We start from the raw sequence: 23,729 nt of genomic DNA, 5'->3' as shown, positions 1-23,729 counted from the left end.
TATTAAATACGCCACTGCTTTTGTATTGATTACTTATAATTTAAATTATATTCTCGCCAAAAAGATATACTTCAAATATTCTCATTCAGTCGAAAGATTTACTATCAAGATTCATTTAAAAGTTTCCAACAACGTGTTGTTCATGAATCAACCCTCAATACTCTATGAATTCAAGTCTGTACTCTATTCTTTAGCCTAAACAACTAGCGTTTGGTTTTAAAGGTACAGCATTTATTTATTTTCCACTCAGAAATTAATAAAAAGTATAATAATAACAACAAAAGAAATATGATGAACACTCACATGAGATGAAGTACTCCATTCACATGTTGTGGTCTTGAGAAAGCTGGTTTAATCTACATGAAGGGTGGTCCGCCCTCATGTTGAGACTGTTATTGCAACTTTATTGCAGAATAACTGTACACTTTTGATTAGGCTAGACTATTTCTACCATAGCATTAAATTTTTTTGCGTGAAGCTACACTGAGACCGTCCAAGACACTGTTTTACTGATCAGTAAAAATATCCACAATCCAACTAAAATATAAAATAAAACTTTTTCCTTCATAGAATATCCTGAGTCACCCAGAAATATGTCATATTATGGCAGCAAGTATAATATTTGACATTAACACAAGTCTTGATAATAAAAGTTGCTTGCAGAAAAATACACTCACCATTGGTTGAGCCAACGTTGTTCAGGGGTTGTTCATGTATTTAAGTAAACATGTGCTAGTCAGTTGTTTTTGACACTTGCCCTTGTGTCTTTTTTAGCGTCTCGCACATGAAACTGCATTCTAAAGATGCAACACCTAAGTTGCAATAAGTAAAGCTTGTAAGACGACATGTCTAGATCACCATTATCTTGTCTTGCGTCTCATGTTTTATAAATGCAAAAACACATTCTGTGTGAATGGCTCCTCAGGCTGGTCTTGATGTTTAAACAATGAAGCACAATGTTTTCATAGCACCACAGAGACAAAGTTTTTACGCACAAAATGACGTCATCTTTAAGAATTCATAGCACAACACTTTCTTTGTCATGTCATAAAAACTTTATTTTTCATAATACATTGTCAACTTAGGCTTAATCAAGTCAAATATTTAAACATCATAAAATACCATTATCTCACAGTAGCATTTTCTTTCCTGAATGATTAGCTGTATGTTTTGTGATCATGTTAGTGCAGATCAGCGATAAAGCCGGTGTCGCCACGGAGGTGCTGGTCCTGGAAAGGTGAGGGACCCTGATCCCGTGTCCTGTCTGAAAGAGCAGGAACAATTTAGTTGGTGCACTTAACCTGTTTGGGCACCAGTAATGCACCGTAAGGTCATCAATAAACTTCTTTTTGAGAAATGTTTAGTTATCTTTTTTAATATAAAGAAATGATTTGATACATTCAGTCATTTTAAGTGAGTTTTTGGTGTTCACTGAGTCATTAGATGAGATGTGCATGCATGTCTCACCTGTTGTCGTCTGGTAGGAGATGTTATGTTGTGTTAGGAGTGATCGTAGCTGCTCTATCTCTGCTCGCTGCTTTTCAAAATCCTGTGGAAAAAAAACAAAAAGACGTTGAATTCACAAGCAAATCTAAAGCTGAGCACATTGCATGTGTCCTGCACAAAATATTTAAACCTAAATTTAAGATTGAAGAATTTGATAACATTTGGATATATTTTGAATTATAAAATTTTGCGTTAAAAAATTATTTGTATTACACGGTTAACAAACTAATAAACAAAATGTGATGCATATTTGTCATTCATACATAAATTAAACATCCATTTTGTTCCAAACAACTCATACATTTGAACTGAATATTGCTCGTTCCACAGTAAGCCATATTTGTGACCCTGGAGCACAAAAGCAGTCTTAAGTCGCTGGGGTATATTTGTAACAATAGCCAAAAATACATTGTATGGGTCAAAATTATCCATTTTTCTTTTATGCCAAAAATCATTAGGATATTAAGTAAAGATCATGTTCCATGAAGATATTTTGTAAATTTCTTACCCTAAATATATCAAAACTTCATTTTTAATTAGTAATATGCATTGCTAAGAACTTCATTTGGACAACTTTAAAGGTGATTTTCTCAATATTTAGAGAATATTGTCCGATCCTAACAAACCATACATCAATCGAAAGCTTATTTATTCAGTATATACAGTATATATTGTTTATGATGTATAAATCTCAATTTTGGAAAATTGACACTTAAGACTGGTTTTCTGGTCCAGGGTCGCATTTTAACCATGTTCATACTATTTAACTAAATATACAGTGCCCTCCAAAAGTATTGGAACAGTAAAGACAAAATTGCATATTTAATTTTTTTTTCACAAAGGACTGATTCTAAGCAATGTTAATATTATTAAATAAAATTAAATGAATGCAAATAGTTAATAATAAATTATTCTATGATTTTTCTGATTGCTTGAGGTGAGTGCTACCAGTTTCATTTTTGTATGACTGACAAATATTCATCACATTACGTTTATTAGTCTGTTTAAAACTGTGAAATCCAAATGGATGGACATGTTATATGCAATACATAAATCTTAAATTTAGGACTAAATATTAGTCTGTCTGACCTGTGTGCACTGCTCCAGACTCTGATGTGTGAGAGACGTCGTGCTCTCCTCTGCTTTCAGCTGTTGAGCTTTTCTCAGGAAACCAGCCTCTTCAAACAGCTCCTTCAGCAGCTTATTATAACCCTGAACACACACAAACATCTATTATGATGATATTCTCAGATGCATGAAGATTATAACATTGTGTTTGTGTGTCACCTGTTCTGTAATGAGATCTTCATATCGTGCTTGAGCAATTTCATCCCACTCCTTCTGCAACGCCTCACTCAAAACCGGATACACTGAAACACAAGCGAACAATCAGACATGGTTTATTGTAGACAGGTGGGTTAGTTTTTTTTAAATCACGTGATATTAACTCACCCAAGAGGGAGTGTGAATGGCAAACTAATGGCGTCTCAAATATCAGTGAATAAACACACGTCTGAGGCTCTGAAACACTCGTTAGTTTACTGCTATTCCCACAGACCAGGAGAACCTTGAATATAGACATAACATCTCAACATTCATCACACATCACCATTTACTGGCAGAAAATATGCATACAGATACAGCTACATTTAAAACGTATCCATAAACTCACATTACAATTAACACAAAGACAGTGTTCATGTAATACAGACCTTGGTCTGTCTGTTCTTGTTTCCGCATGAATCTCCTTCTCGCATCCACATGCCAGTAAACGTGTTATTCTGAATCTCCCATTCCTGCCAAATACTACACACGCACAGCACAGCAGAGATTTCACATATGCAGTTTTAAGCTAAACTAAATAGAAGAAAGCATAATAAAAACTTTACCCTAGTATACCGCTGTATGCATTCCATCTGAAGCTCTGTTCATGCTGAGTCACATTATGAAATGGACAAAATACGTATTTGTATCTAAAAAAAAAAAAGCCAAGAAAAAATCAGTTTCTTTTAATTGCACACAATTACTTTTATGGAAGCTGGTGTCTGCCATGGGATAAATCATTTTTTTTTTTTAAATTTTGAAGGGTATAAATGCCCCAGTTGTGCATTTATACCCTTCATTTGCAAGTAATAACCTGTAATTGAGAGTTTCAAATGACAAGTAATTGCAATTTTGAAAAAACATAAATCTGAATTTGTGAGATAAAAAGTTGCAGTTTTTTAATCCAATGGCAGAAACAAGCTTCTATACATATTCTTTCATGACAAAGTAAAAAAAAAACAAAGCCATAATGCAATCAACATTGTTGAACCTGTATAGCTCAGACACGGGCTAGTTGTCACAATTCACTTCAGTAAATATTGTAAACATTTCCACAATAATTGCAGGACAAAAAAAAAAAAACGTTTTGCTGTTTAGCTGGGCATGTTGTCACAAGAGAAACTTCCTGTAAAATCTAAGCAGTAAAACCAATATGAAATGCAAAATAAATCATGAAACCGTAACAAAAGTATCTGATTATTGTTTTGACCAACAAATACGGTAATGAATGAATTGTATACATTTTTACACTTAATTTAACATTTAAAACACACGTGACAACTTGAAAACAAATATTTATGTATTTAAATCAAAACCTCATAGTTACTGAGATACAGCCTCTGTGACAACTAGCCTATATGCAAGTGAACATAAGTTTAGAATAAAGGTATGCATTTTGAGGATATATGCTTTTTAAATCTGGCTTTTCGATATTACTGACGTGTCTTGAATGTAGTTGTAGCACTTCCCTGCCAGTCTGTGCAGATGTGGAGGTCCAGACACTGGAGACGGGCTGATCTTCGCCTGCAGTCGATTATTCTGAGGCACAAGCTGATTATTCAGCCTGAAAATACAAAGTGAGAAGAATATGAAGATTCAGAGTCTGTTGTATGAACACCTTATATTTGCTGGACACCTCACCCAAAAGTATTAGGTTCCTCCACTATCTTCATCTTCCCTCCGAATGTGACAGCCACTGAAACACCACAAAGAGATACTGATATTATTATTATCAACCAAACCCCCTAAAAACAACACAAAACCTGTATGTAAAGCCTTAAAGAGGCTTTTGAGGACTAACACATTGAACAGTTTTAGTTCCACATGCAACTTAATGCAATAAAACAAGTCTCCATCTATAACACTTACCCAGTGCTGTCAGATACAGGCACAGTTTTAAATATTCACACTCCATAACTCTTCAAATAGTGGGATTTGTGAGGAAAAACTACATTTCTTTCTTATCTCTGGTTATGTGACAGAACTGAAAGCATTACCGATGGGAAGATGTTATGTTTAATGAACGTGTTGCTTGCGAAATGCATCAATTATTGAGAAAAGATCTTTCATTTAACACATATGCAACATAATCGCATTTAATTGACCTAAACATGTCACTTTTGCGGTTTAATTTAAACACAAAGACGATATATTCATTAAAACGTTCGTGAAAATCGGAGAAGCGGCGATAGCAGTAAACCAAAAAATATAATACTGCATTTCCGGGTGTAATTCTGTCTAAAATAAAAGTCCTCTTCCGTTTTTTACTTAATTCGATAATTATGCTTTGTATAACTGGTTCATAATTTTTAGCTTAAAATTTACATTTCTATTCTATGACCTAAACTGAAGCAAGATAATATTAGTTTTTATATAATTAAAAATATATTAGCGTCTTTTGTTTTTGGTTCTAATAACAGCCATGTTTTATTACGTCCACGTGTTTTTGCCTCAACAGCGTGTCTGAATAAATCTTTAGGATTTGACCCAAAAGAATATAAACGTTAGAATGTATGCCATGGTTTAGTGTAAAGTGGATGCATTACTGGTGTGCTGTGAAGATGTAAGGTGGTTAACTTAAATAGGGCTTAATACAGTCAAACCGTTACACACGTGTGGAAGTCAAAGTTGTTCCTAAAAACAAAAGTAAGGTGGGTTTCAGACATGGGACGTAAAAAACAGGGTAAATGTGAGCGACCGGCTCACAAGGGCAAAGACACACGACACAGGATGAAGGGGAAATCATTAGAAACTTTCACTGAGGAGATGCATGAGGCTCTGCAAGGTCTGTGATAGGTCATATGGATGAATGTAGAGGCAATGTAATCTTTCTGAAACATATGAGTTTAGGTTCATAAAGTGAATTACTCTCTTAATTGTTTTTTTTTGTAATAAAGCTGGACAGATATGAGTTATGCATAATGAAGTTGTGTGTGTGTGTGTTTCAGCCAGTGAGGATGCGGATTCAGAGGCCGCAGGAGGTGTGAAGTTGCCCTGTCAGCTGGCCATGTGGGATCTGGGTCACTGTGACCCGAAACGGTGTACAGGACGGAAGCTGGCCAGGAAAGTGCACTGTCTACGACTCAACCAGCGCTTCAATGGCCTGATACTCAGCCCGATGGGAACCAAATACGTTACACCTGCAGGTGGGCCACAGGAAGCATTTTAAGTTAAGTTAAGTTCAAGTTGAGCTTTATTGTCATTCCGTGTCTCGCAGGACCACGGTGCTACATAAATACAGACATACAACAATGAAGTAAAAAACATGTTCCATGTTTCAGGAGGTAGGGGTTTGCATGGGGTTTCAGAGGGGGACGGGGTGATTTCAGTTCAGGGCTCTCACAGCCTGGAGGAAAAAGCTGTTGAGCAGTCTGGCGGAGCGGGCTCTGATGCTCCGGTACGTCTTCCTGATGGTAGGAGCTGGAAGAGACTGTGGGAGGGATGGGTGGAGTCCTTCACGATGCTGTTGGTTTTGCTGGAGCATCGTGTAAGGAAGATGTCCAGGATGGAGGGGAGAGGGGCACCGATGATCTTTGCAGCTGTGTTCAATGTCCGCTGGAGGGTCTTGCGGTCAGCAGCACTGCAGTTCCCGTACCAGACAGTGATGCAGCTGGTCAGCACACTCTCAATGGTGCCTCTGTAGAATGTGGTGAGGATGGGTGGAGGGAGACTTGCTCTTTTCAGCCGGCGGAGAAAGTGTAGGCGCTGTTGTGCCTTTTTGGAGATTGACATGGTGTTGGTTTTCACAAAATCATTGTTTTTTTTAAAAATCCATTCACACTTACACAGGCAAACAAGCATCAATATGAAACCTATCTAACATCTCAGAGGTCTAAAAGTATAACATCTCTAATTTTATAGTAATGTTCAACAGTGAATCTCATCCCAACATTTATGTACACTACCATTCAGAAGCCTTTTTAAAAAAATTAAAATCTTACTATTTTCAGTCAGCAAGGATGTATTAAATTCACCAAAAGTGACAGAAGAGGTACAAGTAAAAATGAAAAATTTCAAGTAAAAAATAAAAATTTAATTTGATAATAAATGCTGATCTTTTGAACTTTCAATTCATCAAAGAATCCGTTTACAACATTGATACTAATAAAAAATATTCCTTGAGCAGCAAATCAGTATATTAGAATGATTTCTGAAGGATCATGTGACACTGAAGACTGGAGTAATGATGCTGGAAATTCAGCTTTGATCACAGGAATAAATTACATTTTAAAGTGCCCCTATTATGGGTAATGAAAGGTTCATATTTTGGTTTTGGGAGTCCCCAACAACAGGTTGACATGCATGCAAGGTCAAAAAAATGCTTTCATTGTCTTATAATATGCATTTATTTGTACCTTATTTGCTCAATGACTCCCAAACGATTCGTTTAATAATTAATTTTTCAAAAATTTCCTTAATTTATTAAAATTAATTAATTAATTAATACATTTCCCAAACCCCTCCTTTGGTGAAACTAATCTGTGGTGATTGGTCTCATTTTCATTGCATCATGTAATGCCTGATAAAGCAGTGTTACGGCGGCAAAGAATGAATTTGCATTTTCATCCAGACCAACGCGAAAAGACCAACAAGTGGGCGGGCAATATGCTAATGCTTCATTTAGATGTCAAAATGAAATGGCTTGGGATTTGTTTTAAAAACATTTGACTCTTTCTTTTGAGAGACAATAACTTTGCAGGATGCTTTCATTCACTTAGTGACATGACATTTGGCCAAATATGGTAACCCATACTCTGGGTTTATCCCATCCAAAGTGCACACACACACACACACAGCAGTGAACACACACCCGGAGCAGTGGGCAGCCATTTATGCCGCGGCGCCCGGGGAGCAGTTGGGGGTTCGGTGCCTTGCTCGAGGCGTGGTATTGAGGGAAGGTGGAAGGGAGCGCTGAACATTCACCCCCCCCACCTACAATTCCTGCCGGACCTGAGACTCGAACCCATGATCTTTGGGTTACAAGTCTGACTCTCTAACCATTAGGCCACAACCTCCCTTAAGAGCTGTGATACACACTGCATGAAAGGTAATTTTCAAAAATCTATAATAGGGGCAATTTAAAGTGTATTCAGATAAAAAACAGTTATTTAAATTGTAATATTTCAAATTTTTACAGTATTTTTGACCAAAGCCTGGTAAACAGAACAGACTTCTTTCACAAACATTAAGAAATCTTATCGACCCTGAACTTTTGGTGGTGTAGTATTTAATTGATAATATTCTTCATTTGTAGGGAGATTGTGGTACAGGGTGGTCTAGCCGTGATTGACTGTTCATGGGCCCGACTCGAAGACACGCCTTTCAGCAAAATGATTGGCTCACATCCGAGGCTTTTTTCCGTATTTGTTCGCAGCAAATCCTGTAAACTACGGAAAGCCGTGCAAGCTGTCCTGTGTCGAGGCTTATGCCGCCACCTTCTGCATTGTGGGTAAGCAGCTCCCAGCTATAGATTTCTATATTGCTGCTATTGTGTCTTAAGGGTTTTGTAGGTCTGTATGCTATTTTTTTTACTTTCTATTTATCAAAAAATCCTTAACAAATTTCACTTCTTTCACAAAAATATCAAGCAGCACAACTGTTTTTAACATTGATAATGATCAGAAATGTTTCTTGAGCAGCAAATCAACATATTAGAGTGATTTCTGAAGGATCATCATGGAGCAATGCTGCTGCAAATTCAGCTTGGCATCACAGGAATAAATTACATTTTAAAATATATTCACATAGAAAACAGTTGTTTGACATTATAATAATATTTCACAATATTACTGTTTTAACTGTATTTTTATCAAATATTTAGCCTTGGTGACTATAAGAGACTTCTTTTAAAAACATTTAAAAAATCTTACCAACCCAAAATTTTGGAATGTAGTGCAGTTAAATGACAGCAATTGAGATTAAATTGTGCAAATTTGCTAGATGTTGACATGTGAATTTGTTTCTCTGTGATAATGCATCAGGATTTCGTGACCTTGCTGTACTCCTCCTGGGGACGTTTAAGTGGGGCTTGGGATTTTTGGAGCTAAATAAGACTCTTCTAGAGCGTTACACTTCCAGCCAATCAGAAGAGGAACTACTGACTGTGGAGAAAGAGTATCTCAGTGCCGCCCCTCAGGAAGAGAATTTAGGTACGGTTTGATGATTTAAAATAGTCAAATGTACTGTAAGTGTTTTGAAAATATTAACTTTGATGTTTTTTCTATGTGTGTGTGTGTGTTTATTTAAAATTTGTCCAGATCCTTTCAATGTGTACTCAGGAAGAGACTTTGTGAATCTCAACAGACCAGTCCAGTGAGACTGTTTTTTCTTATTCTGTCATAAATTTATGTTTAAATGTTAAAATATTTACTTTCCATTAAAATGAGAGTCAGCTGAAGTAACCCATGTGTGTTTGTACACTCAGGGCTGAGGACAATGACAGTGACCAGACATCAGAGGAGGAAGATGATGGTGAGGAAGAAGAACAGAAGAGTAAAGAGGAAGATGATGAAAGAGATGAGGAGTCTTGAGTTGTGTAATCTTAAAATGTAACATTTGGGCGAAGAAGGATGTTCAGTCACTGATTTAGTAACACTGACCTTCACTTGACATGAGCAAACTTCTGTTTTCTGCGTGTTTGCAGATATGGAACTAGTAAGTTAACAAAACCAGAGTAATCAGGTGCTGTAGTCATGATTTCAAAAAGCAAATTCCCCAAAGATGTTTTATAATGTGCAAAATGTACTATTTGTTCACGAGAAGAATCTTCTCAAACTGTAATAACATTTATTATTGCAAAAAAATGTTGACTTGTCTATAAGCAGAAGAAAATGTTTAAATAAATATTAAATGGCATTTGCTGCATTTGAGTGTGGTTTACCAGCTGTTTTACAAATTGGAGTGCCACATTCAATACAGTCTGCGTATTTTATTTATTTACATGTATATCTATTGGGGCTGATTACCACATGCATACATTATTGTATATACTACTCTAAGGCAAGGATTTTCAATATTTTAGATGCCATGGACCCAAATATGATCATCCCTGTGTGAGGGACCCCATCCTAAAATTTAAAAGACAGCTATATATTTTCATGTATAAAGGCCCAATTTATGTTGTGAAAATTTGTATTATACATACAGTGCCCTCCATAAGTATTGGAACAGGAAAGACAAAATTGCTCTGCTGGCTGTGGAGTCAAGACATTTGCAAATATGATTAAAAGATGAATATGAGACAAAACTACAGAATGTCACATTTTATTATTAGCTGTTAAGAACAGTAATAAATAAGAAGTTCAGCACTTTTAGAGTTTCATCCCTCTCATTGATGTGAGCATAAGTATTGGAGCAGTTGCCTCACAGGTCTTTCTAAGTGATCAGCTGTGTCCTGTTGCATTAATTCTTCAGATATTAAAAGCAGGGAATGTGTTGTATCAGTTATATCCATTACTTCTGTATTCTGAATCTTGCATTCGATGATGACACACACAAACCAGGATGAAGATGAGGGAGCTGACTTTGAGAGAAAAGCAAGTAATCTGGATGCTAAAAGAAAAGAGGAAGTCAGTTAGAGCTCCAGCAAAAACAAAGGGCATGGAGAAATCAAGAGTTTGGAAACCACCAGCGACCAACAACTACCTGATCGGCTGAGAAAACAACAGTAGTTGATGACAGACAAATAATAAAAGCTGTGAAAATTAACCCTAAAAGATGTGTCTGTAAAATCACCAACAACGTCCAGAAAGCTGGGGTGATGCTCTGACAATCTACTGTCCTCAGGAGACTTTGACACAGAATTACAGATGCTACACAGCAAGATGCAAACCTCTGACCAGCACCAAAAATAGAAAGGCAAGATTGGAGTTTGCAAAAAAGCACAAAGGTGAGCCAGAAGAGTTTTAGAACTGTGTTTATGGACCGATGAGACAAAGATGAACCTTTATCTAAGTGATGGGAAAGCAAAAATGTGGAGAAAAAAAGGGAACTGCAAAAGATCCCAAGCATACAGCCTCATCTGTAAAGCATGGTGGAGGTGGTGTCATGGCATGGGCATGCATGGCTGTCTCTGGAACAGGCCCTCTCAACTTTACTGATGACTTAATGTATGATGACAGTAGCAGAATGAATTTGGAAGGGTACAAAACCATCTTGCCTACCAATATTCAAGAAAATGCCACCAGATTCATTGGGAAGTGCTTCATATTGCATCAGGACAATGACCCAAAACACCCTGCCAGTTCAGTCAAGGAATTTATAAGGGCAAAGAAATGGAAAGTCTTAGATTGCCCGAGTCAATCTCCAGATTTAAATCTGATTGAACATGAATTTCACCAGCTGAAGAGGAGAGTAAAGGCAGAAACTCCCCAAAACAAGAAACAATTGGGATTGGCTGCATTAAAGGCTGGGAAAAGTCTTTCAAAGGATGAGACCAAGAGTCTGGTGATGTCTACGGGTCAAAGACTCACTGCTGTGATTGTGCGCAAGGGATCTGCAACTAAATAATAGCTTTTAATCTTTTATATCTGCCTTATGTTCAACTGTCCCAATACTTATGCTCACATCAATGAGTGGGATGAACTCTAAAAGTGCTGTTCTTTTTATTTGGTAAAACATGTATGTGTTGAAACGGCTAATAATAAAATGTGACATTCTGTAGTTTTGTCTCATATTCATCTTTTAATCATATTTGCAAATGTCTTGACTCCACAGCCAACAGAGCAATTTTGTCTTTACTGTTCCAATACTTATGGAGGGCACTGTATGTTTAAAATATATTTTGAAAATATTTAGTATTAAATATTTAAATACTGTTCTACTAACTATAGCTTATTATTTATACTGCATTTAAATTTATCAAATTTATTTAGATTTTCATTTTTTTAATATTTATAATGTTTAGTTTAATTTTATGTAATATAATTTTATTTATATTATGTCATTCATTCATTTTTGTTATTTATATAATTTATGTATTTAAATTTTTTCATTATTTTAATTGTTTATTTATTTATTCACATTTTTACACAGTTTTTCTCTATATTTTCCCTAGACTTCGCAGAAAATCATGGCCATGGTTTATTTTATGTTGTGTTATGGGAATGTTATAGCAATTCAGATGTGTAGGGAAGGTTACTTTGGAAATGTAATAAATTACAGATTACAACTTCCCCTATCTAAAATGTAATAAGTATTCCGATTACTTTATTGAAGTAATGTAACTGATTACATTTGATTACTTTTCTAAATTTCTTATGTTTTCAACTGTTAATCATTCTCAAACATGTAAATTATGCTATGATACTGTTTTTGAAATCAGATCTATGCATAGCTATGACAGGAAACACTGGCATCTAACAATGCCTTGGAAAAAAACAGTTAATCTTAAAAAATAAAGCCTATGCATAGAAAAATAAAACAGTTATCGACAACGCATGTGTCCTGTGTACTAAACTCCTAAAACATAGATGTCTCATATTTTAGAGCAGTCACTGTAATTTATGAAGGAAAACCTGTATGTGGGTGTGTGTGAAACAAATATTGTAATCCTTAACATTTTCATAAGTAACGGTAATTTAATTACTCATTTATTCTTAGTAATTTACATTTTTGTATTTAAATTATGCATGCTAATTTGTTACATGTAACTACTGAATGCTACAGTATAATTATACATTTAAATAGCCTACTGAGTAATATTAATGTATGCTAACTAGGCCTGTATGGTTAGTGTTGCTTACATGTAATTATGCATAATGTAACGTGTACTTGTAACGTGTAACAAAGAGACCTTAAAATGAAGCGTTACCTTATTTTGTAATTAAATTAGGCCTATGTAATTTGGTGCCTAGTTACTCCCCAACACTGAGTGTGGGTGATAGACAGCTCTGCTGATCCAGTTGCAAACCACTTCCATCACATAGATCCGTGGATTTGTGGGGCGCGCGGTATTTTTTCTCGACTGCGGTAATGTTGTTGTGGAGTGACGTCACAGCCGTGAAGCGAAGGCGCAGAGAGAGGGCGGCCATGACTCCAGTCTCCACAATTATTTAATCCCAAATAAATTACCCACGGAAAACTTCCATGGCAAGAGCCACGAGTCAGATCGTGAGTACCGCCAGCGTCTGGGGAACGCGGGTTCGAAGCCGCCTCGCGCCGCGTCGCGCGCGCTGCTTGTAACGGCGTTTTTTAGGGGGGTGGCGCGACCCGAGGCTTTAGCTTAGCATTTTAGCTTCATTAGCCCGCTAGTCCCCAAAACAAGCGCAAGTCTATTAACCAGGAAGTGTCAACTTTTGTTTCATATCGTAATTTATACAGGGATTTCTGAATGAATTATTAGGCTCGATGTTGATATTTTTAAAAGAACAGTGTGGGAAAAAGCTCATATTGTTGTGTGTTAGCTCTGCGAGCTAATTCTGTCAACAAATGAAGTTGCTTGTTTTCTTAGCCGTTAGCCTGACCGCTAACTCACGACATATGCGTTTGGTTCTGCTCGTCTTAAACCTGCTGTAAATGTACTCGAATCATTTCTGTCTCCGAGAATTAATTAAATGAACGCCCAGGGCTTGTTCTTGAGTCTCTGGCGAACTAAAACGCGTTTTTTGAGTCGGTAAGTTACCGCATCTAGCACAAGTCGCCTCAGGTTATTTTGCCTCATTTGTGTCTCTGTTTGTCATTATAATCTATAATCAAAGGAATATTATCAGTGTTATATATATATATATATATACGTTGCCGATTATTAATATGCCTGTGTTATCACTGATTTATTTAAGTGTGTTATTTCTATTGAAATAAACCGATTCAGAGTTGCGGCCTATAAAGCGGCTTAGAGATTTGTAAGGTTTCACCTTCTCAGGTGCTTTTGACAGTTGATTGTTACCATGTATAACGTTATATAGATTACTATACTCAGAGAAAACCCTTATGAATATGATAAGTGAATTATCAGGCTCATTGGTGGTCATTTTGAGGCACATCATATTTAACTGTGTATGTGGCTGGTATAGATTTATCAAGATGTAAACATGCTTTGATCTTTAAAGTAACTTTGATCTGTTATTTCTGTAATTATCAATATTGCATGAGCCTCAGTGAGTGTTATGAATTCATATTGTGGTGCATAGGTTGCAAAGAGGAGGTAAGGGAGTTAACGTGATTATTGCTGGAGGTTTGACTAAAGTTCTTGTTGACATGTGACTCATGTTTTATAGACGTGTTTTGAAAGTCGTTATTGTAGGAAAGCTGATTACGAATAATGTGAGCAGTAGTGATTATTATATCCAGCAGTGTGAGAGAAAGACCTTGCATATGGATTTCCAGTGTGTATTAGTTCCCTTTTTAAGAATTTCACTATTATATCCAGTGTAATTTAAGCAGAGACACAAATTTAAGTTGTTTAAAATAATTATATATTGTGATCGCTGTGTTTGGATGCTATTGAACTCAAAATCTGCAGTTAAGATGACACTGTTTTCATTTATCAAAAGCTTTAGGGGTAATCATTTGTGTTCTATGTGAGCCTAGAATTGTTAATTATCAATATCTAGAGTGTTGATACATAAACCATATGCTCTTGTCCTGCTTAAATTAGGCGGTTTGCTGTCAAATCTGAGTGATGTCATTGCACTTAACATGAATTTACACTAATGACATCATGCATACAAGCATTACATCAAATTTAATATATTTTTAATACTTTAAAGCAAAATTAGTACTTTATAGATTTTGTGTGTTCTACATATTCTGTGAACTGTTAATGTTGAGAAAAAAATATATATATATATTTTTACTTTTTTATTTTGAAGTATTTAAGTATTATATATGTGTGTGTGTATGTATGTGTGTATATATATATATATATATATATATATATATATATATCTTAACATTCTGTCACATTGTGTGACATTCTGTACTACATATTTCAATATTTTAAAAAAACTTTAGCATTTTATATTATTTTATGTATTGTTTGTTAAATACTTTAAAGCAAAATTAATATAGTTTATTGAATATGAATATATATTGACTTTTTAACATTTTATATAATTACAATTCAAATTTTATATATCATTTTAGAATTTTTTTTAAAGCACACATAATGTAGTTTTTAGAATGTGAATATATTATGGTTTTTAGCATTTTTACAATTAATATACATAACTTTAAAATGCGTCAATATTTTTTAAATAATACAATGTTTTTAGCATTTTTTAAAAAAAAATTGTATTTTAGCATTTTAGAGCAAAATTAATATAGTTTAAAGAATATTTATATATTAACCTTTTAACATTTAATATAATTTAATGTATATATTCTATAAAGTAAAATATTGAAATATTTATAAATTAATAAATAAAATAATTATAATTTAAATATATTCGAAAAAAGCTAAAAAGTTTGATCTGTCAAAGTATTTAGTAATTTCATCAAAGACAGTAGTTGAGTAATGTGAGACGTACACTGACTTGGTCTCTGTCTCTCTCTCATCAGTATGATGTTGCATCTCTCCACTCCTCTGTTCTCATCTCCTGTCCATCCATGGTAAGAGGCCAGCAGGACACGCCCCGTCTCCACGGCAACAGCATGGAGGGACAGGCACCACCCCCCCAGCCCACCCAGCCTCGCAAAAAGAGACCCGAGGATTTCCGCTTCGGCAAAATATTGGGAGAAGGCTCTTTCTCAACCGTATGACACGCACACATCAATGCACATCTGATGTCCCTCTACTAGTTTTACTCATTTAATGTACTAACCTTTGCTATCTTTGCTACTTACAGGTTGTCTTAGCAAAGGAGCACTCGACGGGGAAGGAATATGCAAGTAAGTCATTATATCATCAGCCTGTGGTTCATACGCATTCGGTTTATCTGTATTACTTTTGACATGAACTACTAGATGTGAGCCTGTACTGAAGTGTTGTTGCATGTGTTTCAACAGTTAAGATCCTGGAAAAGCGCCATATAATGAAGGAGAACAAAGCGCAATATGTCAAGAGAGAACGAGACATCATGTCACACCTGGATCATCCATTCTTCGTCAAGCTCTACTTTACTTTTCAGGATGAAGAGAAGCTCTGTATCCTTCACGTAATTAGTGGTTGAGCAATATAGATTTCCAGTGATCCTATCTAGAGAGCACAGCAGGGTGGCCATCATATTTACCTGAAAACTTGCTAAACCATTTAAATACGTATATTTTTATTGTGTAATATATGTTAGGGCTACATGATAAATTGTATTTTAATCACGATTTCTGATTCTATTGATTTATTAAGCACAATCGTTTGTGATATTTGCCCTCTGGTTATTTATCCTGAAAAAGTTTGTTTAATTTGCCGTTAACATTCTCTTGCATTGTGAACAAGCCTCCACAAGCTCTCATGGTTGCTGTTGCCAGATTTCAAGAGTTTAAATCCCCCAATCAGGTTTATATATATATATATATATATATATATATATATATATATATATATATATATATATATATATATATATATATATATATATATAAATAAAAATAAAGTGATATATTTTCTTCCCTACCTGGCAATCATGTGCATGCACTCTCTCTACATTATGGAAAAAGCCCAGATGAGCTGAAAATACTGGCATGTCTTTGGGAAGTTAGCGAGACATTGGAGATATTCTGCTCAAATAGAAGTGTAATATAGGCAGTATGTTTTCTGTCACATGGTCATTTGCACAGTTTTCTGCAAGTAATTTGATGTTCTCTTGATTTGTGGAGAAATTTTTATTATTTCTTATACTTATTTTAAAAAATACATAAAAATATTTCAGATTTATATAAATACATTTGTTAGTTTTAATAATTAATTTTATTTTACATTTAAATTACATTATATATATATATATATATATATATATATATATATATATATATATATATATAAAATCTTGTCATTATATATTACATAGTTTTTTTGTAAAAATGTGTCTTTTCCCAGTAATTTGTATAATAAAAAATCAAATATTTCTGTTATATTTATAAAACATTCTATGACATTTTATTTTGCACTAAAATATACAAAAAGACAAATTAGAATTATCTGAAAATGCTGAGTATATGTTGTGAAGACTACCAGTAGATTTTTTTTTACTGTCACAAACTTTTTTTTTTAACTTTCACGAACTGACTGGCACTATTTTCAATGGCATTAATCTCGCAATTTTGACCAATTAATTGGCTAGGCTGATATTGATAAATGACTACACAAGACCCGTCTAATGTCAACACTTCATTTAATCGAATGCTTTCCTGAATGCACTGTCAGATTTTGGATTGAGCTACGCTAAAAATGGCGAACTGCTGAAATACATTCGAAAAATAGGCTCGTTTGATGAGACCTGCACGCGTTTCTACTCAGCTGAGATAGTTTGTGCTCTTGGGTACTTGCATCAGAAGGGCATCATCCACAGGTCAGTAGGTTTGTGTTCAAGGTGTCCCTATCAGCCATTTTATTTGTTCAATTTTCTTTTTTTTTTGCGTGACGTTGAGTTATGTGTTGTTGTGGTTTTGTTACAGAGATCTGAAGCCAGAGAATATTCTGCTCAGTGAGGAGATGCACATTCAAATAACAGACTTTGGCACAGCCAAACAACTGTCCTCTGACAGCAAACAGGGTAAAACACACATACACTGCATAACAATAATCCTCTGACAGTGTAAACATTTATACAGAAGTATCCTCTTATGACAGTGCTTTTACTAAGTGATATTGTCATTCTGATGTCTCCCCTGCAGCAAGAGCAAACTCATTTGTTGGTACGGCTCAGTATGTCTCTCCTGAATTACTGACTGAGAAATCTGCCTGCAAGAGGTAAACACAGCTGTTGAATATTTCATGGTGTGTAGTTGAAATGCTTTCTTCAGTAATGAACCTAATTCAGAGATGCTGTTTGTCGCTGTGTTTATTTAGTGGTTTTTCTTCTGAATGCAGGTGACATTTTGCGCAATAACTAAGCAAGACCAAGAACAGAGGTTTATTTGAGGGTTTGGCTGAAGATACTTATCCTAACTGTCTTATTTCTTGTTGCAGTTCGGATCTCTGGGCATTAGGCTGCATCATCTACCAGCTTGTTGCTGGTTTGCCGCCATTCAGGGCTGGGTGAGTTCATTTTCAGACGTGTAAAACTGCTTTTTGGTTTAACACCCTAGGGTCGAAGCCCCGTATTTTCTTTGATGCGAAAAGAACTAAAAATACTCTACGAGTTTTGATCGCACAGATAAGAGCAAGGTATCGTTTGAAACCGAAAAGGATCTACTTTTATTTATTCCCTGTATAGTTATAATAACAACAAAACAATATGCGTTTAAAAAATAGACAAAATAAACAGGGTACGTTCTCTGCCGGCTTGGTCTCTGTCACCTCTCTTCACAGACACGTAAATAAAACAACATGAATCTCCACGACTACTCACCTCAAATACATGAGAAATATATGTATCGAAAGCTTGAAATGTCTACTTTTAAATGAAGTAAGTCACGTCCAAAACAAATATTCTATGTTAAAGTAATCCATATGAAACCAATGCGATGTCCAGTTTTCTCGTCTGAACTCATTATGTCTAATGTGGTCACGCCCGCGCGCCGTTCGCGCCTTTCACATTCAAACATCCACGTGAAGCACGCGCGAATGTAAACGCCCACATCGCCTCCGCACCGTAAACAAACAAGTTCATCCCGGCTACTTTCTGGAAGATCTGCTGAGAGAAATAACCCAGAAACTTCTCAGCTCTTTTCAACATAATAATACTAATGTTTTTTGGAGCAGCAAATCAGCATATTAGAATGATTTCTGAAGGATCATGTGACACTGAAGACTGGAGTAATGATGCTGAAAATTCAGATTTGATCACAGAAATAAATTAAATTTTATTCAAATAGAAAATTTGAATTGTAATGACAGTTCACAATACTAATTTTTTCACTGTATTCTTTAAAAACATTCAACTTTGAACTTGTTTATATGCTGCTACTACTCTGACAAAACATTATCACACTAATAAAACACTACAACATGGTTTAATTTGTTAATATTAATGCATTAGCTAATATGAATAATAATGAACAAAAGGATTGAATTACCATTTACCTGAATTAATGTTAGTCATTGATAGTTCATAATAAGGCGTTAACTAACATAAATTGAATCTTATTAAGAGTGTACTAGCACAATAAAATTGCCACTTTAATTCTGTGCTGCTTATGAACACAAGAATACATCTTATGTAAACACACCATAAAAAACATTTGTTTATCCCTCTGGGGTCTGAGGGTGTTTTGGGGGCCTGGAGAAGTTTTAACATGCCCTGACATTTGTGCTTTTTTCAGTTGCTTATAAACATATAAATGGCTAAAGTCTAATAACACTGTAAACAGCAAAAAGTGGGCTACAATAATATGTTTGCAGCATTTATGTACATGATTTTGTTTTTGAGAAAGCAACTCTTATACGTGGTTAGTGAAAAAGTCACTGAAATAAGGCCATAAAAAAAATACACCGAAAATTTGTTCACAAGATTTTTGAGAACTGGATCTTGTCGTCTAGAGTTTTTGCTTCAAAATAATGTGAAAATCATCTTGTTTACTTGCTCACAGAAAACAATATATTGATTTTAAATTTTTCATTTTTTGAGTAAAAAGGGTCTATGCGAGAAGGCGTCAACCTTCACATTCACACCTGAGAAGACAAAAGCCCGCATAATGAGCTTCATAATGAGCCATTTAGTCAAGTATGTGACTGAGAGGGAAGAGTTACAAGAAAGAATATGAGGACAAAATAAATGAATATTTTTTTGTTTGTAGTTTATTTAGAATATATTTAGCTATGACACAAAATAACTTGATATTCACTTGCGAGTGCAGTTAAACATTTTATTAGGAACAATCAAATCTGACTTTCAAAGCTGACTTTTTAGCATCATTACTCCAGTCTTCAGTGTCACATGATCCTTCAGAAATCATTCTAATATGTTGATTTGCTGCTCAAGACATATTTCTGATAATTATCAATGAAAATGTTTCTTCAAAGAAACAGCATTTATTCAAAACAGAAATCTTTTGTAACAAAACAGTTTAATGTTTTTGCTGAATAAAAGTATTTATTAAATGTTGCTTATCCCAAACTTTTACAGGAGTGTACGTAAATAAAGAGAAAAATGGCAACGCATAGTGTAATTAATAAAGAAACAGAAGGCAGACGTGTTTTTAAATTGTAATATTTACAATGCATTTTGTCAGTGCAGAACACTTATCTGCCTCAGTAATTGACTAGTTGGTTATTGGACGATCATAATCCATCCCTAACATCTACTTGGTCCATGTGATGAAGTGTAAAGGTCTCTGCACACCGAGTCCGAAATTTTCATCCAAAATTTTCACACGTTAAAAAATAAATACGACCTCACAAAAAAAATCGGATCAAGTTTGTTTTTCTGCGTTTTCACATCCGTAGCATGCATTTTGAAAGGAAAGGATGGGGAATACAAAAAAATGGAAAAATGCATGCGAAAATGTTGTACTCTGTGCAATGACCTTAAGCCTCCAGCCACTTATCATTGTTTTCTTTTAATCCATCACAGGAATGAGTATCTAATATTTCAGAAGATTATAAAACTCGAGTACGAGTTTCCTGAGAAATTTTTCCCCAAAGCTAAGGACCTTGTGGAGCAACTTCTGGTCAGCCTTATTTAATCATATATCTTTGTTTATTGTGTAGGTGTAGATCTGCTGTGCACTCATTGGTGTCTTGTTTTCACAGTCACTGGATCCTTGCAAGCGGATCGGCTGTGAGGAGATGGGTGGCTACGGACCGCTAAAGTCCCACCCTTTCTTTGAGACAGTTGGCTGGGATGATATCCATCTGCAAACTCCACCCAAACTAACGGCGTATCTGCCTGCCATGTCTGAGGATGATGAGGACTGCTATGGAAACGTGAGTCAACAGAACATAAAATAAGAAAATATGAAATTGGGATTATTCTTGATCTCATTTTCTCGTTCATTTTCAGTATGATGATCTCCTGAGCCAGTTCAGTTGTATGCAGGTGGCACAGCCTGGCCACGCCCCTTTAGTTCCCTTCACAGGAGAGACAAGTCAACCTACATATAACCCCTCCCCTAGTGTGGATCAGTTTATACATATTCATGAGCTGGACAGTAATAGCATGGAGCTCGACCTACAATACAGTGAAGAGGAGAAACGCATCCTACTGGACAAGCAGAGTGCTGCAAACCCATGGTACACAAATACACAGTCTTTTTATGTGACTTTCTATCCTTATGTGCTTTCTCTAAACATTCTGTCCTTTTGTTTTCAACAGGCACCAGTTTGTGGAGAATAACCTCATCTTAAAAATGGGCCCAGTGGACAAACGCAAAGTGAGTCACTGTTGGTGATCGGTTTGTTTGTAAGAGAATGTAGTCAACTAGATTTAGGTCTAGTTCTTGAACAAATGACTCTTATGATTTGGTTCTTTTTAGTGAATCAAAACATACAGGATGACCAGTGTAATCCAACCAATTTACAAATTCAATTCTCTCTCTCTCTTTTTTTTTTTTTTTTTAATGAGTGAATCAGAACGGTGGGAGTATCGCATTTAATTTCCGAATAAATTATTGTTTTAGTGAATTAAAACTATACAGCACTCTCAGTGTAGTCTGACCAATTCCTGAATGAATGACTTTTATGATTTGGTTGTTTCTAGTGAATCAATATAGTGCAGTCAATGCATTCCATCCAACTCCAGAATGAATGACCATACAGCACGACCATTGTAGTCCGATTTAATTCTATTTAGTGAATCAAATTCCCTAACGAATGACTCTAATGATTTGGTTCTTTTTAGTTTATCAAAACAGTCAGTGTAGTTAATTTTATCTCCAGAATAAACAACCAGTGTAGTCTAATTCCCAACTCTTATGAACTGACACTTTTTAGTCAATCGAATACTGTTGGAACACTATTGATCAATCAGCATCCAGGACCAGAACTATCAGTTTTATCAGCTTACTTTAGTAAACGAGTTGATGTTTTTTATGTTTCATAATGTTTTCCTTTTGTGTACATGTGTAGGGTCTGTTTGCACGGCGGAGGCAGTTGCTACTGACTGAGGGTCCTCACTTGTACTATGTGGATCCGGTCAATAAAGTTCTGAAAGGGGAGATTCCATGGTCACCTGAACTACGGCCTGAAGCGAAGAACTTTAAAACCTTCTTTGTTCACACGGTAACCGCAATCCCAATTCAGTATCTGCTCATACCATGTCTGGATGTTTTAAACCAGATATTTAATGACCACGCTTTGTTCCCTTAGCCAAACCGGACGTACTATCTAATGGACCCAAGCGGCAACGCCGACAAATGGTGCAAGAAAATCCAGGAAGTTTGGAGGAAGATCTACCACAAACACCAGAGCCCCAGCCTATAGGACTGCAGCGCTCCCCCCCCTTTGGCCACACCCCCACAGCCCTCCAACCAATCATAGAACAGGGACACACCCCTGTAGAGATATCTCTCTCCAGCTATATATTGTCTTTCTGTCTCTTCATATATCAGTCCCGTCACTCCCAGACCCATGTTCGGATTCAGTTGTTTCGCGCGCCGAGGGTGGAGTCTTTACAACCAAAAGCAGCGAGGCCATAGTCAGCATGGCGTGCAGGCAAGCCATACAAAACACACGTTTAGACTATTTCGCAAGTCTTTCCAACAATTTCAAGCGATGCAGGTAACAAACACTCAAAATCGTGCAATCTCCATCTGTCTGTTGCTAAACAAGCGCACACGTTCTGTTCTTTTCTCGCTCAACACTCGCACACGCTCAGCTCTTTACTTTCAGATATCTAAATGGGAGTGTGTCGCTTTAGTCTGCGTTTAGAGTTAAGGCGGGTCCTTTTACCCTTATTGGCTGCAGTAGCTGGTCTTGCTGATTCCGATTGGAGGTTGTGGTGTCGAACGTCTCCTCAAGCATGTTCACATTACCTTCAAATCGCACCGGGAGACAGCACCACACCGCCACGAAAGCCACATGGGTAATGTGGTTTGAGAGGGTAATTCGTTGCCCCTTCGGCCCCGACAGAGTTTAGCTGTTTTCCTTTAAAGCGCTTGCATTGTGATGGTATGCGTTGCTGATTGGAGGCTTGTGACGGAGGGCCAATCTGATCGTGTGCGTGCGTGAGTGTGTGTTTGGCTCCTCTCATTTGGCCGTTTTTAACAGGAAGTCCGTGGAGTGAGTGAGATGACAGACTGAGTGTGTGCGTGCGTGTCTTCCTGATCGGTAACAGATGACTGTGATGTACAGTTGATGTAATATTGCAAATGGGAGGCGAGTAAAGAGGTGACTCTAGGATCCAGGTTTTGTATTTTTATTCTTGTATAAGGTTATTGGGCCGCTCCGTTCTGGCCTGGCTTCTGTGTTATTTAAATTCTAATATATGAAAGCATATTTGGATTGAAGTCATGTTCCAGGGCCTTGCTGTGTATGTATTGAATATGTAAAGCCTTTGAATGTGAAGAATTATTGTAAACTATGATATTTTACTGCTTTTGTTTTCTTACTATATCATATACATTTTCTATTTGCGCAGTGATTGGCTCATTTCTGATAATTTAATGCCTGTGTGCGCACGGCCCCGCTTGTCTGTGTGTGTGCGTGCGCGCGCGAGTGTGTGTCTGTGTGTGTGATATGGGGTGTGTGTGTGTGGGGCCCTTGTAGGCAATGTGTGTATTCTTCTTGTCAGCCTTTTGCGCTCGGCAAAACCTAGAACTGAAATAAAGCATGTAGGGTTTTAGGCCAACAAACAGTCTCTGTTTTTCTCCATCTGTTTGAACAGTTCTCTTTTTGTTTTGTATTTTTGTTATTTTATAAGTTGTTT

The 23,729-nt window shown here is 36.1% G+C and overlaps 3 protein-coding genes across 4 annotated transcripts; 2 read left to right on the top strand and 1 right to left on the bottom strand.

Annotated features, from left to right (window-relative positions):
* Positions 1-1,038: 1,038 nt before the first annotated feature.
* gnptg (N-acetylglucosamine-1-phosphate transferase subunit gamma) lies at positions 1,039-5,057 on the bottom strand. Its single transcript, XM_079408976.1, has 10 exons — positions 4,699-5,057; positions 4,471-4,525; positions 4,271-4,393; positions 3,396-3,479; positions 3,219-3,312; positions 2,959-3,073; positions 2,794-2,876; positions 2,596-2,718; positions 1,468-1,549; positions 1,039-1,264 (listed from the first exon to the last, which is right to left on the bottom strand). The coding sequence occupies exons 1-10, from the start codon at positions 4,742-4,744 to the stop codon at positions 1,182-1,184; spliced, it is 888 nt and encodes a 295-aa protein (XP_079265102.1). The 5' UTR covers positions 4,745-5,057; the 3' UTR covers positions 1,039-1,181.
* Positions 5,058-5,081: 24 nt separating this feature from the next.
* On the top strand, positions 5,082-9,740 carry LOC306864695 (18S rRNA aminocarboxypropyltransferase-like). Its single transcript, XM_079408857.1, has 6 exons — positions 5,082-5,614; positions 5,778-5,975; positions 8,204-8,278; positions 8,811-8,978; positions 9,087-9,141; positions 9,254-9,740. The coding sequence occupies exons 1-6, from the start codon at positions 5,494-5,496 to the stop codon at positions 9,357-9,359; spliced, it is 723 nt and encodes a 240-aa protein (XP_079264983.1). The 5' UTR covers positions 5,082-5,493; the 3' UTR covers positions 9,360-9,740.
* A 2,945-nt stretch (positions 9,741-12,685) lies between these two features.
* On the top strand, positions 12,686-23,656 carry LOC306865295 (3-phosphoinositide-dependent protein kinase 1-like). Of its 2 annotated transcripts, none has more exons than XM_079409830.1 (14): positions 12,686-12,939; positions 15,328-15,522; positions 15,615-15,657; positions 15,775-15,912; positions 17,129-17,273; positions 17,380-17,477; positions 17,599-17,674; positions 17,894-17,962; positions 20,439-20,535; positions 20,618-20,791; positions 20,868-21,097; positions 21,180-21,237; positions 21,932-22,084; positions 22,172-23,656. In XM_079409830.1, the coding sequence occupies exons 1-14, from the start codon at positions 12,916-12,918 to the stop codon at positions 22,283-22,285; spliced, it is 1,614 nt and encodes a 537-aa protein (XP_079265956.1). In that variant the 5' UTR covers positions 12,686-12,915; the 3' UTR covers positions 22,286-23,656. The 2 variants fall into 2 exon arrangements, with proteins under 2 accessions (XP_079265956.1, XP_079265957.1); XM_079409831.1 differs by having other exon boundaries at positions 12,823-13,441.
* The last annotated feature ends 73 nt before the right edge of the window (positions 23,657-23,729 follow it).

This window comes from Barbus barbus, assembly GCF_936440315.1.
Source record: "Barbus barbus genome assembly, chromosome: 46".
NCBI lineage: Eukaryota > Metazoa > Chordata > Actinopteri > Cypriniformes > Cyprinidae > Barbus > Barbus barbus.
The sequence above is the reverse complement of the archived record's forward strand: the minus strand, read 5'-3'. Positions and strand labels throughout refer to the sequence as shown.

Bases quoted from the DNA above. Each gene is read 5' to 3' on its own strand.
- gnptg (XM_079408976.1), bottom strand. From the start codon at position 4,744: ATGGAGTGTGAATATTTAAAACTGTGCCTGTATCTGACAGCACTGG. The intron at 4,394-4,470 runs GTGAGGTGTCCA...TTGTATTTTCAG, and splicing joins GAGGAACCTAATACTTTTGG to GCTGAATAATCAGCTTGTGC. The intron at 3,074-3,218 runs GTCTGTATTACA...TCTATATTCAAG, and splicing joins ACAAGAACAGACAGACCAAG to GTTCTCCTGGTCTGTGGGAA.
- LOC306864695 (XM_079408857.1), top strand. From the start codon at position 5,494: ATGGGACGTAAAAAACAGGGTAAATGTGAGCGACCGGCTCACAAGGGC. The intron at 5,976-8,203 runs GTGGGCCACAGG...ATTTGTTCGCAG, and splicing joins CAAATACGTTACACCTGCAG to CAAATCCTGTAAACTACGGA. The intron at 9,142-9,253 runs GTGAGACTGTTT...TTGTACACTCAG, and splicing joins AATCTCAACAGACCAGTCCA to GGCTGAGGACAATGACAGTG.
- LOC306865295 (XM_079409830.1), top strand. From the start codon at position 12,916: ATGGCAAGAGCCACGAGTCAGATC. The intron at 17,274-17,379 runs GTCAGTAGGTTT...GTTTTGTTACAG, and splicing joins CAGAAGGGCATCATCCACAG to AGATCTGAAGCCAGAGAATA. The intron at 21,238-21,931 runs GTGAGTCACTGT...GTACATGTGTAG, and splicing joins GCCCAGTGGACAAACGCAAA to GGTCTGTTTGCACGGCGGAG.